Raw genomic sequence first — 17143 nt, 5'->3', positions numbered from 1 at the left:
CTATGTCTACTCTGCTCTTTATTTTTTCCTTCCTACTGCTGGGTTTGGGTTTTGCTTGTTCTTTTTCTAATTCTTTAGGTGTAAGGTTGAGTTGTTTATTTGAGATTTTTTTTTGCTTCTTGGGACAGGCCTGTATTGCTATAAATTTCCTATTAGAAGAGAATTTCAAGGATGTTTTCTGAACTGGTTCTGGGATTTCTGAAATTGTTTCTTTGATTAGATTTAAAGGCACTAATGACTCTATTTTTCAGTACTAAAGAGAACACTGAATGTCAACTGCATGATATAGCAATAAAAATAGGTAAAAAAAAAAAATCACCAATGCGTACTCCTGATCAAATACTTACTAAATAAGAGACAAAGTTCTGGTTATCATGTATTCGCTACTTTAGAATATTTCAAGCTGATTAAGATGAAATTGGCTGGCTGCTTCTAAATGCACTGGACAAAGTTGAGAAACACAGGCATGTGCTGAGGGACTCAATTCCAAGCTGAAGCATCACATAAATGACCTGAACGTTTCCATGCCTGTCCTGAAAGAAATCCCTTCTTCCTACAGCTGTAGACCTGAGACTGCTGGAAACCAAACCAGACTCTCACCAAGGACGATGTGGGTACAGGCACTGTGGAGTGCCATCTGCTAACAGCAGAGACCAGCAAGAAGTCCCTGCTATAGTACCATCCCCCAGTATCATCAGCCAGCTCCCTAATGGCAGGTTCCATTCCACTATGGAAATGGCAATAAATCAACACCCTGGATATGGATTTGCCCTCCCTGCATACAGTGCTTCTGTAAAAAAATACCATTTATGGACTTACAGAATGCCTTATCCCAGTCATGGTTTTCCACACAGCATTTCTTCTGAACAAGGAACTCACTTCTCAGCAAATGAAATGCAGCAATGGACCCATGCTCATGGAATTCACTGGTCTTACCATGTGCCCCACCATCCTAAAGTGGCTGGCTTGACAGAATAGTGGAATGACAGTAACAACATTGTTGAGATTGTGGAGAAACAGAAATCCTCATCGATCACTAGGGAACACAAATGTCACAGCCACTATGCAAAACTCTTTGCCAGTCTCTTTAGCATACATTTACCATATACAATCTAGAAATTTCCCTCACAGATATCTACCCGAAAGAAATAAAAACATCCATTCACACAAAAGCCTGCCCATGAATATTCACACTATCATTATTCATGATGGCTAAAAAGTAGATTAACTGAGGGACAAATCAAATGGAGTATTTCCATACACAGAAATACCACACAAAGGAATGAAATATTGATACGTGCCACAACATAAATTAACCTCAAAATTATGCAAAGTGAAAGCCAGACACAAAAAACAAAAAAACACATACTCTATGTACAAGTCCGTTTATAAAATGCCCAGAGAAGGAAAACCTATATGGACAGCATTACACACTTGAAATGGGTGTATTTCATGATATGAAAATTATGTCTCAATAAAATATTAATAACATATGCAACACATCACTAGTCATAAAGGCCAATAACTAAAAGCTACCCAAATACTAACCAACAGTAAAATGAATAAATCATTTTATTCCACACTGGCCTACAACAATGAAAATGAACAATCTCTAAAAACACAACCTACAGAAACCTCACATAATGCTGAGCAAAGAAGGCCTTCCTAAGAGTACATACTCTACTTTTCTATATATGTAGGATCCAAAAAAAGGCAAAAGAGATTTGTGCTGTTCAAAGTCAGAATGCTGGTTATACTTGGGGGTGGTCGATCAGGTTCTATTTCTTGAGCTGGCTAATGATTACACAACTGAGCTTGCCTTGTGACTATTCGCAAAGCTGTAGATTTATGACAAGTATACCTCTGCATATGAATCATGTTATCTTAAAAGACTTTCAAAAATATCACCTGTAATCCTAGAAAAAACACTGAGAAGTGTTAAAGTGATTAAAGTGACCTTTAATCAAGTAAGGGTTAAACAAATTATAGGATATGCATGTAATAGTAGCTGGGGTTGGGTACCCACCAAGTATCTGTTTTATCCCTTCCTCTTTCCTTAAACAATCAACCCCACTCTTAAAAACATGGTGGGGTTCCTGACCAGTGCAAGCTTAAGGCTTTCAAAGTGCAGTTTGTCAACTCCTTCAAGAAGTTTGCAAGAGCAAAACTCTCCAAAAACAAACAAACCAAACACATGTACTGGAATTTTTATTTGGATTAGATTTCATGTGTAGATCAAAATGGGGAGAAATGACATCTTAACAATATCGAGCCCTCAAACCCATGATGGTACATCATTTGTTCCATTTACTTAAGTAAAGTAAGTCTTCAATGTCACTCAACAGTGTTTTGTACTTTCAGGTCTTGTGAGATTTATCCCTAAGCAATTCATATTTTTTATACTACTTAAATGGTATAATTTGTTCATTTTATAATTTCAATGTTTTGTTGAAATATATTTTGTTTGAAATATATTTGTTACTAATATGTAGAAATACAACTGATTTTTTGGTATGTTCATCTTGTATCATGTGAGGCGGCATCAAAACACCTTGCAGCTTTTGCCTTCAACCTTTTTGGAACACTGCTTGGAGACTACCAGGACATGAAAATGTCTACACTGAAAGACCAATGAGAAGAGGGAAGAGCCCAACTGAGAAATAACAAATTTTTGTATTTTAAACCACTGAGTTTTTGGACAGTTGTTATAAATCAACAGATACCTGACAAAATTTAGGGAGAGTCACAGTAAAGAAAATAGGGTTTAGAAATTCTAAAAGAGACAAGTCACAAGCAGAATCAGACAATAAGAAGCTAGGATACAAGCTGGGAGCTTAACTGGGATCAAAGCAGATCATGTACAGGCAGAAGATACAACCACAGTTACCTCTAAGACAATTACTTGTACTGAATCTAAAGGGGTCTTTGCCTTTGCCTTGATGTAGTTAGATCAATCTGGCTAGTTTTAATTCAGAGAAGCTTGATCCTTCTTGGACTTAAAAGGTCAAGGGGCATGACAGCAGAGCTAATTCCTTTTTGTCAGAGGTTCTTGTTCACTCCTGCTTCAGTTTACTTCCATCAGGGCGTTCTGCTGCACTTCTCAAGTGGTTATGGCAGGAATTGGATCTCAGTATAAAATAATTACTATATATTACAAAATAAACTTACAATGGTTGTCTGAGATGGTTTCTATATAAGTGGAATCAAAATAGGTGAACTGTTACAGAATTCTTTCTATGTAAGGGACAGAAAGACTCATTTACCTGAATCATAAAATATCCGAAACTGAAGTGAGCTGATAAGCGCAAGTACTTTCTAAGCCCATATCACAATCCACATGTATGTGAGGTATGTCTGTACTTCTAGAAAACTAGAATGGAGTGGAAGAACCACAGGAAGCCAAGATATTTGAACTAAAAATGGTTTGAAGGACATGGGGCATTCCCAACAAGGAATGAGATGTCTGAGTAGATCATTCTCATACTGAGAGATATAACACAGTTCCTGTTACCTTAAGAAAAGGCCTAGAAAGCAGGACAGACAAAATGCTATACATACTGTCAGCCATTTGAGACATGAACATTATCCTAAGTCAGAAACTCCAGTTTCTGAAACCTGATCAGGTGTATTTCTATAATTAGCTATTATTTGTTTCCCACAAATAATTAGTAAAGTCCATTTTGAAATATTCCAATATCAGCAGTATTAAGAAGTTAAGGAAAATAAGGCTCTCTTTTTTAAACTTTTTTTTTTTTAAAGATTTTATTTATTTATTTGTCAGAGAGAGAGCGAGCGAGAGTGAGCATAGACAGACATAGTGGAAGACAGAGTCAGAGGGAGAAGCAGGATCCCTGCGGAGCAAGGAGCCTGATGTGGGACTGGATCCCAGGACGCTGGGATCATGACCTGAGCCGAAGGCAGCTGCTTAACCAACTGAGCCACCCAGGCGTCCCTCTTTTTTAAACTTTTATTTAAGAAGAGTATGAATTTGTGAAGAATGCTTCCGTTAAAAGTGATCGTACACTGAGAGTTAAGACTAAAACTAAGTATATGCCTATTTTAACTTAATGAATCTCCTTCCAGAACACTTCTATTCAAAACCAGTAAGACTTTAGTTTAACTAGGGAAACCAGGTTATCGCCAAGGAGACTCAAAATCTTTCAAGAAAGAATTGTGAAGACAATGTCCTGAGTAACTTCTCAGATCACCCTTTTGTACAAAAACTAAATGGTAAAAATTATAAATTAGATTTTTCTCAACGGAGTGGAAAAAACCGGTGGGAATGACTGTTCTATTATTTAAGAATAACAAAAATGTTGTTTAAGAGTACTGGAAATGACAGGGTAAGAAATAATCCAAGGTATTCTAAAATAGGAAAAATTACTCTGATGAAATAAAAACTATAATTGCTAAAAGTAAATAAATTTCAATTTTTTAAAGGAAGAGAGGTGCCTGGGTGGCTCAGTCGGTTGGGTGTCTGCCTCCGGCTCAGGTAATGATCTCAGGGTCTTGGGGCTAACAGGCTCCCTGCTCAGCAGAGAGTCTTGATTCTACCCCTGCTCCTGCCCCTCTCCCTAGTCATGCTCTCTCTTTCAAATAAATAAAATCTTTAAAAAAAAAAGGAACACAGAGCTATTATCTATAAATTAGATCAATGAGAACACAAACTGAGGATGTGATCCAGGAAAGAATTATCAAAACAAGCTAATATTTTAATAGTAATTCCAGGAAATATGTTGATTATAAACTAAATAAGCCAAATAGTCAAAGCTCTAAAGAAGCTAAGTAAATTCCCAGATCTATTATGAACTTATTTGCTGACTCCATCAAGGCAATCTTACTACCCCATCCATAACAAGAGTAACTAAAAATAGTAAAATGATTTTAAATAAAAGGTGAGACCCAGAGTTTAATACAATCAAATTTTCAAACACCCAGTACTTCAAAATATTTTCTAAAAATTCTAATTTTATGAACTATCCATTAAAAGAGGGGGGGCTATCTTACAGTCAATTAAGTTATTGTGGAATTTATATTGCCTTTTTAAAAAAATGATTTTATTTATTTATTTGTTAGAGACATCAAGTGTGCACAAGCAGGGGAGTGGCAAGCAGAGGCAGAGGGAGAAGCAGGCTTCCACTGAGCAAGGAACCCTATGTGGGACTTGATCCCTGGACCCTCGGATCATGACCCGAGCCAAAAGTAGACGCTTAACCACTGAGCCACCCAGATGTCCCAGTATTTATGCTACTTCTCACTCACAATCAAAATCTCTTCTTGAGAGGTCCTGCAACAAATAAACTAGCACACTGACGACTCAAGCACCTACCACATTTGACTCTAATACTCACTATTCCACGAAACATGTGAAACTCACTCTAATAAACATTAAGATATTATAGTCTCCCTTTTTAAATAAGGATTTATCTTGTACAGTTTCAGGTGGAGGTTTGAAAGTGAAAGAAAATTAGTGGATAAAGTAATACTAGAGTAACTAATAAACTACACTGAGGCAAACTATCGCTATACTTCATCACCATAAAAGTAGTACTGGTTAAAACCAGAGAACAGAAGGAAAACATAAAACCAAGTTAAAAGAACCCTGCCAGGCTCCATGCCTCAAAATTTCTAACACTCTTGGAAGCTCCACTATGATGACGATAATCCTCTGGCAGTGGTAAACTAAGCTTTCAAGTTTCAAGTTTTGCCCTTTTTGCTTCTTCTGTGTGGGATGCTCTTCATCTGGCTATCGTGTATTCAGGTCTCAGCTCAAATGTCGCCTTCTCAAAAGAAGTCTTCCCTTGACATCTTAACTTCATCAAACACTGTATCACATTATTTTAATCAGTTCAGTGGTGCTGGACACATAGTGGGATGTTCAACAATTACTTATTCAATGAATTAATAAATTATATGAGTATATGGATGAATAAACACTATTTTTGCAAATTTCCACTTGTTTTTATATTTACCCATCAGGATTAAATAAATACAGCAAGAACAGGGACCACTATTATTTCAGTGTGAAGAATGAACATGCCATTTTGCAACTTAATAATTCTAAAACAATAGTGAGTTTTTTCTGTGTGTGCAAACTATCTGTTCAAACATGCCAAAGGTTGTTATTTTTGACAGAAGGAAAGTATGTAATTTCAAGTCGTTTGAAGTAAATAAGAACAATTCTGAAAACATAACAAAAATCCTGAAAACATCTTATCAATATCCATAAAACAGAGAGCTAGCTGTACCTCTACAAAATATCAAAACCTATTCAGTTTTGAAAAAAACCTCAACCTCTGAAACAAGTACAAGTTACTTCAGCTAAAATTCAGCAGACTTAACATGAAAACTATTCCTGAGTAGCAGAACAACTTTCTGAGAAGTGACAAGAAAAAGGAAGAGCTAAGGTGAATTCTAAATATTAAAGAGCGCAGGGAAATGTGACCATCACAGCCTCCATTTCTTTATTCCCTGATGTAGTTGTTTCAATGTATGTGGTCCCTATACATACTGAACAGCTACCATAAGAGCTGAAGAGATGAAGACGGGAGATGAAGATGAACCAATAGAGATGAAAATGGGAGCCACAGAGTACTTTTTCAAGATTTTACAAACAGCTACCTTCTACTGCATGTTCACTGGATTCCGGGTAGTGAATTATTTGCAATAAGAGGCAGAACTTGAATTCAAACCCTGAGTCTAACTCCAGATCCAGAGCATTTAACAAAGTGAATTAGAACGGGACTGATGTTGAGACTGACATTACCCAGAATGCAGTTTTAATCTTGCCACAGCTGCACAACTACGTAACAAGCCAACTTTTCTGGTTTAAGTAATCTACACAAAGAGCAATTAGTTTATCTCCAACAGGAATTTGAAATTTCTACCACATCCTCAAAGCTCTCCTCAAAGCAACCCAAATAATTCCTTTATACATACTCTTTAGACACAAAAGTAATTTTAGCTGGATAAAGGCAGGTATGGAGGTTTTGTCCTTTGTTTTAACAGAAACTGCTGTGGTACTTGATTGCACCTGTCTCTACATTTCCATCACATCATAACATTTCAAAATGATCTCTAAATAAGGAGCACAAGACCTTCCATTATTGGCAGACATATCCTATCTTTCAAGCAACAGCAGCCAAAACCACCAAGAATTTACTAGACAAATTAGTCAGGCAAAGTTTTGTCACAGAAAAAATTTGCCTAGAACAAATACTTCTGCCTAGTAAACTATGAAATACCAGCCTCAGATTCTAAAATTCAGAGGACAAAGAAACCTGATCACTGATAGCTAATTATTTACAAAGCAGCCACCAATTCAAGTTATTGGTTCCTAACCACAGTATCATTCTTCTAAGTAGCATAAAATCCAGGTTTTAAACTTGCCTTATACGTATTATATATTACATATTCTCAAAGCATTCTTTGTGAAGGAAAAATCTTAATTTTTTTATTTATAAACACATGCACATATACAATAAACTGGCCAACCCTTGGTTATTAAATAGATTTCTGTCAGACATAAGAAATGAAATATGCTTAGGAGTTTATCTACTCAAGTTTTAAGTAGGATGTTGTATATTTGAATTTAACATCAAGAAATACAGCCAATAACTACATATACGAATATATTTTATATGAATAATGAATGAGGTCCAGCATATTAGGGGCAATTTTAATAACTCCAATCTGCAAAGCCAGAATGAAATCTTTTTGAGGAAGTGATTTAAAAGAAAAATTCGGACATTAGTTTTCCTTTATAATCCAGATAAGCAGAAGACTACATTTAATATATATATTTGGTTTGGTGAAAAACAACCAAATGATCCCATTTAATTATTCACCAGGCTGAAATCTTAGAACACTTTTCTTTCCGCATTATTCAAACTGCATTTATAATTCGAGTCTCTACCAGTACCAAGATTTTGTCTAAGCTTTACTCTGTGTTATGTATAATTTTTCTTCTAGTTACTTTATTACAAATGCAAACAGCTAAAAACAAATTATAATAAAGTGACATTAAATAATCTGATTTCCCATCACTAGGTTTCCAAATAATGCCAAATGTTTCACTAGCCCAAACCTATTAGCTACACAGGTTCTAACTACTCCAATTATTTTATTTTACTAAATGAAGGTCACTTTAAAATGGGAAGATCTGAATTATCAGGCTGAAGATTATTCTATTTTCTATCCGATCATAAAATCATCAGTGTTAATATATATGACAGAGTAAAAATGACCAAGTCTTACCTTTGTCAGTTGTTACTTTGTCTACACATCTGAAAGAAATGAGAATCAAATATTAAATGAACAATCTTGTATACATTCCTAAAACACAGATATTTATCTTTCAGGTTCATTTTCAGAGTGATGCAGAACACATCTAGAGTAGTGTGGTCAATAGAACTTTCTGCAGTGATGAAAATATTCTATATCTGCACTGTCAAATAGGGTAGTCATGTGTGGCTACTGAGTGCTTGAAACAGCTTGTTTGTAATTGAGGATTGTGAATTTTTAATTTTAATTAATGTAAATTTAAACAGATATCATGCAGCTATCCAATCTGTTAGCATACAGCTAGAGTAGCACTCAAAAAGTTTTTAACTGCAAAAAAAAAAAAAAGTAATACAAAGAAAATATTGTTGATTTTGTTTTATTAAGTGGGTTATATAAGAAAGTGTCCTTGTCTTACCAACTGCAGTAACTAGGGGTGAAATAATGTTTGAGATTTTCTCTAAAATACTTCAGGAAAAAAAAGAGGGACAGGGAGATAAAGGTAATTAAGCATGGCAAAATCTTGAGAACTGCTAAATCTAGTGGTAAATACTGGGAATGGGCATTTCATTGTACTTTTTTTTTTGTATGTGTATACTTGACAATTTTCATAATAATAAAAATTCAATGAACCTAACAGAAAACCCTGAATTATTCATTTACTATACCCCAGTCAAAAACCATTTCTACAAAGGCAAAAGACTGGACCTCAGAAATTAATATAACTTGTACTTTACAAATCAGGAACAGTAAAGACTCTAATGTCTTATAGACTGTTAAAAAATGTTGTCATGTTTTTAATTTGGTAACATTTCTTTCATTCATAACTGTTAAGCACAGTATAACGAACCTCTACCCTGGAGCCATTACCCAGATTCAAAAGTCCACAGGTCCTGGATCTTTACTATAAAGATGACACATGGTATCTTGAGCTGGTACAAGGCTTTTTGGTTTTTGTTTTTTGTTTTATTTTTTATTTTGTTTTATTTTTTATTTTATTTTTTATTTTTTAAAAGTAAACTTGATGTAAATGAGGACTGTTACGTTACAGAATAGCCAAATAAATACAGATGTAATGTAATACAAATTCTGTTCTCTTTAGAAAGAACAGCTGTCATTTTCTCATCCCACTTTCTTAAACTCTGGATATTACTTTATTTTAAATTATATCATTAATGTCCAATTAATAATTAACACAAGACAACCGATCATCCTAATTCTAAAGAATAGTACAGATGTAATACCTAAATACAGAAACATTATACAATAAACTTCCCTCCAAACACCGTTTGGAATGGGAAGATGTTTCTATTACCATACTGATTTCCTTGGGAGGAAAACTTAAGAATTTTAAACTTATAGAACCGGAGCTTTCTCCAAAGAGCCACAAAAGCTCTTTCAATTCAGAATATTACGGCCTCTTCATCCTCACTATCCATGATGTTCACGTTTTCCTTACAAAATGATATACCAAGAAAGTGTCGCTCGAAGGTCTACTACTATTTTACTTTAAGCAAGAAAACGAAACAAAAATGGAATTCCATATCCCAGAAAATAAAGCAGTATTTGTTTCATTTGGAACCCACCTGAACCTGTAGGAAAACCTCTAATAATACGCAGTGATAGCCAATAGGGCTACTCAATAGCTAAATCGTTAAGTTTAAAAAAGTATTTATTGAAGTTCTACATGAAATGCATTGACTAGGAAATGCAGAGGACTCATCACAGTAGAATGAAAAGAAGCCTTTTTGCGATTTAACCTAGTCTTAGTTTAACTATGTTTCCATATTAGTAGAAAACATGGGTGTTTTAACTTTATGAATCAGAAAAATTGGTATTTTATATATTTAAAATTAGACATGCATATAAACATCTGCATTTAAAATATAAGAATCTGAACTCTGGAGTTTATGGACCAAAATACAGCAAATGATGAGCCTAATTCGTAAGTAGTACTGACGTATATAACCTTTCTTCAAATTTGGTTTATCTTTCCTTTTAACTGGCTTTACGTTTGATTTTAAAACGATTTTAGCATTTAACTTTATGAATTCCTCTTGAGCAAATTCACTAATTATTTCCTTTCACAAGGATTTCCTGCTCTTTTCATTAACCCTTGAATGTTTCAAAGCAAATAAAAATGCTCTTATAAACATAAATTTATATAAAACTGTAACCTAATTATCATTTATACACACTTATGCTTGTAACAAATCCTAAATTACCAGTTATAGATGAAGATACCGATTTAAAGAGCTTAAGTGACTTGCCTGAGGTCACTTACTGAGCAGCGGAAAGCTGAGAACACAAACTTTAACTATATAGTCCAATATTTTCTCTACTGCACTACTTTGCCTTCTAGCAGAAAAAGAGGTTTCAATCAATCCAAATCTTTGTATTTATTGACCTTTTAATACTACTGTATTTTGCTGTCTCTTCAATCAAGAGAAACACATGTAGGAGAAAACAGCTATTAGAATTTATAGGAGGAAATGGTGGGACATGGTGAAAGAACCTGAACAGAAGGGGTAATTAAGATACCTCACATGTTAGGATAAAAGAGGTCAGAAGGTACTTGACCAGGATTCAGTAAATTGATACTCAAAATCTCACGAAATGTCTTGAAGGATTAATTAAATTTCTCAATTAGTTTTAAAGTTTATCACTTTGAAAATCTATAAACCACACGTACGCCTGACAAACCTCCACTAATCGATGCATCTTCCCCCCCATACTGCGAGGTCTTGAATACAAGGGCCATGTCTCATTTACCTTTATAAAGCCTATCTCAGCATAGAACCAGGCCCAGGTACTGCTCAATTATGATTTACCTAGCTGAAATGCTTTAGAACTCCTTTGATTTCCAAGGCATGCAGTAAATTAAAAACACATAACAAATAAATTATTACTATGAAAATTTATTTTAACAATCTGATCAAAACTGTGCAACAAAATACGTAATTAGGAGACCTTCCGGAGGCTAAGAGAAGGTAAAAGAACACTACTATCTTTTATGATAGTGGATGTGAGAGGGAGGGACACTAAGAATTAAGACTATCTTTCTCCCCACAGGGAATAACATGAAGAAAAAACTGAAGGGATTTAATTAAGTCATCTTCACCCAACTTCAACTGTTTTTTTATATTGTAGAAATAAAAAGACCCATAAGTACTTTTTGCCAAGAGTTAGTGAAGAAAACAAACAATGAGATGAAAAAAAATATTGCACTAGCTTATTTTAAGGTATCATTTCTGTAAGTAAAACTGGTAGTGGTAAAACAGTGGGAGGGAAATGCAGCAAGGAAATCTAGGTGTATTTTACTCTCAAATGGGTAGGTAAGGATGGAAGGGCATTTAAGAAATACATTATTAAATTATTAGCTACCTATGGCAACAGAAATAAAAGAAAAAGAAAAAAAAACCACAACAATTTTGCAGCGTTTACATGAGAATCACTACACACCACTTATACCTCTATCATTCCATCACAACTCAAAACAGTAATTTTAAACAAATATTGTATGTACTATGTACCAGGCTTTGTGTCACATGCTATACTTTCACTATCTCATAAGGATTAACATTATTTCCTACAGATGGTGGAACTAAAGCATACACAGTTTAACAAATTCATTCAAGACATTTAATTCAAGTAAGGGTAATGACAGCTCTTTTCAAACTGGTAAAATGAAATACAGAATCTTAAAATTTTTGTGACTGTGAAATTCATCTATAGCAATTAGAATCCTAATTGCAGCCAAGTAATTTGTAAGTTCAGATCTTTGTTGTCCAAAGAACTGTAGTTACACAATAAATTCTCTAAATTATGTTAATTTAAATAATAATTCAAAAATTTGAAGCAGATCTAATACTACAACATGACACCTTTTAATTTTTCTTTCTGAGAAGCTTCTAAGGCAAGCAAACAAGTCACAGACTTAATTCTTTCTTTTGGAGGAGGTGTGTTTCAAGTTTTAAATTTGGTAATCTTGCCATAATCTCTCTGGGAGGGGGGCACTTAAAACTCTAATTCCCCCCCACTTTAATTTCCCTTTTTATCAACTTTTTTCACTTGAAAGTCAAAAGACACAAATGTTTTCAATTAACGAATTCAATGACTAATATGATTAACTTCTACAATTTACAGACACATGCACTTCAGTATTTTCAACATAGGAACATTTTAATACTAACAATTTAAAATTTAAAACTGTACGTTCCTGGTCCCTCCACTGTCTTTCGATAATAAGGTAATCCCTTTCAGAGTAGTCTAATCTGTAAGGACGAAGTTCTTACACGAAAACATAAGCACAAGTAGACAAGCAAAAACTAAACAAAACAAAACAACACACGAAAAAATACCATGCTAGTCTCGAGTGAAAGACTGGCAGAGCCACGTTTTACCCTAAGTACCAGATGTGTAAAACAAGGGGAACGTGATGTGAAAATTTAGCAGAGTGGAAAAAGCTACATGAAGCTACCAGTACAACTACCTCTTGAGCTAATTAATGGGGGGGGCGGGGGACGGACGGACACGCACACTTCCGAAGGCTAAGACTGTGCTGATTTCCTAATGGGGATGTGATGTAATACTGGAGAGCCGCCGAACGAGGCGGACAGGCTGACAAAGGGAGTGCAGATGCCAGAGTGCGGGCGAAGCCTGCGGCGGCAGGCCGGGGGGGGGGGCACCACAGAGCAAAAGAGGTGTACCCCACAAAGGACGACTTCAGGGAGAGGGGAAGTGGCCCCACAGACCGAGGACACCGGGGGAGGGCCGAAGAGCGGCGGTGAGGCAGCTAGCAGGGGAGCGGCGTGACATCTGGCGTGCGAGCCGGCAGGGGGCAGAGCAGGCAGGATGTCACGTGGAGTGGGCGCTACGGGAGCCGAGAGGGTTGCGTGCGGACAGAGGGGGGTCTTTCCCACCGCCTGAAAGACTGCGTTACTCACAGGAGTCGCGGACTCTTCTTGCCCTGAGCTGGAGACGGAGGCTTCGCGGCCTGGGACTGCTGCCCTGGGGCGTCGGGAGGCCTGGCGCTGGGGCTGCTCCTCCGCCGGCGGGGATACTCGGCCTTCCTCCGGCGAGACACAGCGGCGGCGGCGGCGGCCGCAGCGGCCCGGCCCCGGTCTCGACCTCCCCTCAGCACGCGGCTGCTAGTGGTCCCCGCAGGCGCCGCCGCCGCCGCCGCAGGGTTATGTTGTTGGGGCTCCTCTGGAGCCGCCTTGGCCGCCGCCGCCTCTCCCCCTTCCTGGTCCTGCTGCTCCGGGGGTCTCGGCTCTTCCGTCTCCCCCGGCATCGGGGCTCGTCCGTCCCCCACCCCCTCGTCCCAGGCGGCGGAGGCGGAGGCGGCGGCAGCCGCGGCGCTGCTCCCCCCGCCCCCTTTGCCTCCCGGAGCGTCCGGCTCAATCTCACTCTGCGCTCCTCTCTCCCCCCCTCCCCTCCGCCCGGCTCCGAGGGCGCCCCCCCGCCCCCTGCCACTCAAGGCCCGCTACCGCTGGCGGCGCGCGCGCGCCCGCCACAGACGTTCAGCAGACCAATCGGAGAGGAGGGACGGCTTCCTCGCCCTGCCCCTCGTGGTCTCTCACGCAGCGACGTCCCCGGTTCCCTCCCCCACCCCTTCCTTCAACCAATCAGGAAACGGCTCCAAGGGAGCGCGCGAGGTTTCCTTCCCCGCGCACCCGTTCTCACCGTTAAACGGCTGTGTCTCGCGACAATCCTAAAGTGACCTTCCTCCACCCCCACCCCCTGCGCCACGAGCTCAGCGCGCGCTGGGGGCAGTGGGAGGAGCAGGTCCCGCGAGGAGATTGGTGGGAGGAAAACGCACCTTTTCCCCCGCCTTGCTCGCACGCTGGACTAGCTGCGCGCGCACCTGCCTCCCTAAGGAGCCGCTAATGCCACAGGGCTCTTTCTATCCTTCTTCCTTAAGCCGCGGAAGGAGCCTTGGCGTTCTTCTGCCTCCACCCCGATCCCACTTTCCTGTGTGTGGCCTTTCTGTCCCCAGCGCCGCCAGGTCTTGCGGGAAGAAGGGGGAAAATTTTTGAGTTGTCGCTTCTCCTTTAAGAAAAAAAAACCCCGTCGACAGCCGGATGAAAGTCTCTGAAAAAATGGCGGCGGTAGAACAGAGGCGGGGTCGTGAGGGCAAGGATGGCCCGCCTCTTGGCGCATGCGCAGGGTTACCTTGTCAAAAGGCATCTTGGGAAATGAAGTCTCAAATATACTTTAAGAAAAAAAAAATGAGAAAGAAGGGGCGGAGAGGATGCTGGGAGGTTTTTGACTGATGCACGATGGGAAAGGTAGTTAATTTTTTTCTGCAGCCGGCGTTTGCTTTTTCAGGGAGGTAGTGTTTCCGGGTTAGGCCGCGACACCCGCACAGATCCGAGCAGAAATGGCAAACCGGTTGCTGGTCGGGATCGCTTGGGATGGTTTTCCCGACTATTTCAGTTGGTGTTGGCGAAACCTTTCTTGCCTGGCCACGTCAGTAGCCCTTAGGTCGGGTTGGTTACTCCGCACCTCCTAGCGTTCATGCCTGCAGTATTCGCCTCGTCATTCTCTGACTCCCTAACCTGTGAGCTCCTGGGGGTCAGGGACTGAATCGGGATCTGTCAGGTGCTGGGGACGGAACACAAATCCCACCACTCACTTGGGTCTTAATAATTAAGTCTGGAAATTGTAAAGTGGCTGTTCTACCAAATGGTTTCGGTGCCAAGGAGCTGGCGTCGGCTGCTTGACTTGGCTGTGGTCCCTGGGCTGCGGGGAAAGAGGAAGGGGGAAGGGTTGTTAGCGTGATTCTGTGACCTATTCACAGAAACCGAAGGCCTCCTTCGTGCTCCCTGCCTCGAAGCCACTTGGCTTCTGTGGTTTTGAATGTTTCTGCTGCACAGGAAGCACAGTCAGAATAGCAGCTTTGTCAGAAATTACTTTTCTGTCCGCTAGCGCGTGCAACTCAATTATCCTAAATGCGTCAAATGGCAGTTTCCATTTGTTTTCCAACTTGCATTCAGTGACAGCAGTGGGTTTCCAGCATTCCTTTCATGCACTATAATCAAGGAGCGGTTTGAAAGAACGGTTCTTAACCTTGGAAAATAAAGCATCTGGGGATAACACCCCCCCCCACACACACACACACACTTACAGAAAGCGGATGGAAACAAGATCTCGGGATCCAATTCTAAATTTCACATTAATCATTCATTTAAATTGCAGATACAGTCTAATATTTGCAAGCCAAGGGCTGAAGTGCATTTTTCCTTTCAGTGTTTTGGCTCAGTTACCACCACAGATTAGGCAAATGTTTTATATTCTCCAAGTGTTCTGCACTTTCATAGGACCAGTGACATTTCAGTTGTAAAAACTATTATGGATTAGTGAGGATGGGAATTTTTCAAACCCATTTGGACTTTTGAAGCAGACTTTTGGAACAGCACTGACATCCAATGGCTGCTCCAAGTAATGCAGAGCGGGAATCTCCTTTTTATTTAAAAAAAAAAATAAATAAAAATAAAAAAGCATCACAATGGAAAGGGAGAATGAATGATTCCTTTACATCACCCAAAAAAAGACCATGTATTGCAGAAGAAAGCTCACAGGGATTGAAATTAAATCTGGGTTATAGTAAATAGTTAAGCTATCTGTAATTCTGTTATCTTTAGGAAGTTACTATCCCTTGAATCTATTTCACCACTGGTAAAAATGGAGATAATATTATGTTTCACAGAGCCATAATTATAGTTCTTTACATACTGCTATCTCATATTTGGCCTTTTGTAAATGTTTTATTTCATTCAAGGTGAGTAAAATCACAGTGGTAAAAAAGGTGAAAAAAATGTTAATCTCAGAGTCCCTTTTATTAGGCAACATAACTAAGCAGAAATTATCCTTCCCTGAGACATTTGCAGCTAAACACCTTGTGTCTTGTCTTCCAGTTTCATTCTTCATGATCACTATAACTGTTCGTGTTTTGGACCGCAGAAAGAACTAATAGTCCTGAAAATCCAGATGTGACAGCTACTCTGCACTGCTTTTAATGGATTTACAGTCTATTCAGGAAAGCAGGTAAGCATAATCTCTGGATCATTGAGTAAATAAAGACAGCAAAATGAATTGGTTGCTGGTTAACTCTGATGGAAATTTTATGAAGGAAACCACTTCCATGGTCATCAGTTTCACACACACACACTCACACACTCACATTCACACACATACAGCAGGTTTTCTGATGCACAGTCACAGTGGGATACCCACACTGGGGAAAAACACAAGTGCAAGTCTGCGATCCCATGAATTCAGAATGAATCCTGGTGCATAGGAGGTGCTCAATTTTTTCAAAGTTAATTTTGAATCTCGCCCTCGCCAATGCACTAACAAAACTCAAATCCTACTACCCATCTTTCTATGTCCCATTTTCCAAACTTTAACTTACCCCCCTCCAAAAAAAAAAGAAGAAGAAAAGAAAAGAAAGGAAGAAAGAAAAAAGGAAAGAAAAAAAAAAGAAACTCACCAAATCAAAAGAGAGGAAGTGCTAAGCAAATACAGGAACCAAAAGGGTTATAGAGGCTGCTTCACGCTGTCTTACTCAGTTCCTTTGCGGTCCTCTTCTTCAGCACATGCCACAGCAGTTCCTCACAACCTGTGGGACCAGAGCATCTTGGGTGTGTGACAATGGAAGAGTTGGGTGAGTGAGGACTTTTTTGGAGGAGAAACTCTGGGGGAATGAAGACTTGGCTGCCATTTCTGTGGTGGGGTGTACTTCTAGCCAGAGGGAGAGTGGTGCTGGAAGATTGTGCTTCCACTTCTCTCATGACCTCAGTCCAACCAAGAGTGAAGCATGAGGAACTATGATTGTTTTGGGGAACTATTGGTTCACTCT

General features: G+C 39.0%; 2 protein-coding genes across 8 annotated transcripts in view; one reads left to right on the top strand and one right to left on the bottom strand.

The window, feature by feature from the left end:
* Positions 1 to 14390, bottom strand: part of ZFP91 (ZFP91 zinc finger protein, atypical E3 ubiquitin ligase) — a 57614-nt gene extending 43224 nt beyond the window's left edge. For 2 of the 6 annotated variants that reach the window (XM_045062852.1, XM_045062849.1), the window contains exons 1-2: positions 13227 to 14390; positions 8257 to 8285 (exon numbers count right to left, since the gene is read on the bottom strand). In XM_045062852.1, coding sequence (XP_044918787.1) covers positions 8257 to 8285; positions 13227 to 13573 — 376 coding nt within the window. In that variant the 5' untranslated portion in view covers positions 13574 to 14390. The remainder of the gene's footprint in view (positions 1 to 8256; positions 8286 to 13226) is intronic. The other 4 variants (XM_045062847.1, XM_004777616.3, XM_045062862.1 and 1 more) reach the window with 3 other exon arrangements.
* A 2414-nt stretch (positions 14391 to 16804) lies between these two features.
* The window catches only part of LPXN (leupaxin), a 34762-nt gene continuing 34423 nt past the window's right edge, over positions 16805 to 17143 (top strand). The window contains exon 1 of one of the 2 annotated variants that reach the window (XM_013048500.2): positions 16805 to 16948. In XM_013048500.2, coding sequence (XP_012903954.1) covers positions 16936 to 16948 — 13 coding nt within the window. In that variant the 5' untranslated portion in view covers positions 16805 to 16935. The remainder of the gene's footprint in view (positions 16949 to 17143) is intronic. The other variant, XM_013048499.2, reaches the window with a different exon arrangement.

The sequence above is a fragment of the Mustela putorius genome, unplaced genomic scaffold, assembly GCF_011764305.1.
Source record: "Mustela putorius furo isolate JIRA1106 unplaced genomic scaffold, ASM1176430v1.1 tig00000127_pilon_pilon_pilon, whole genome shotgun sequence".
Lineage (NCBI taxonomy): Eukaryota > Metazoa > Chordata > Mammalia > Carnivora > Mustelidae > Mustela > Mustela putorius.
Note: the sequence above shows the minus strand (reverse complement) of the source record. Positions and strands in the feature narration are given on the sequence as shown.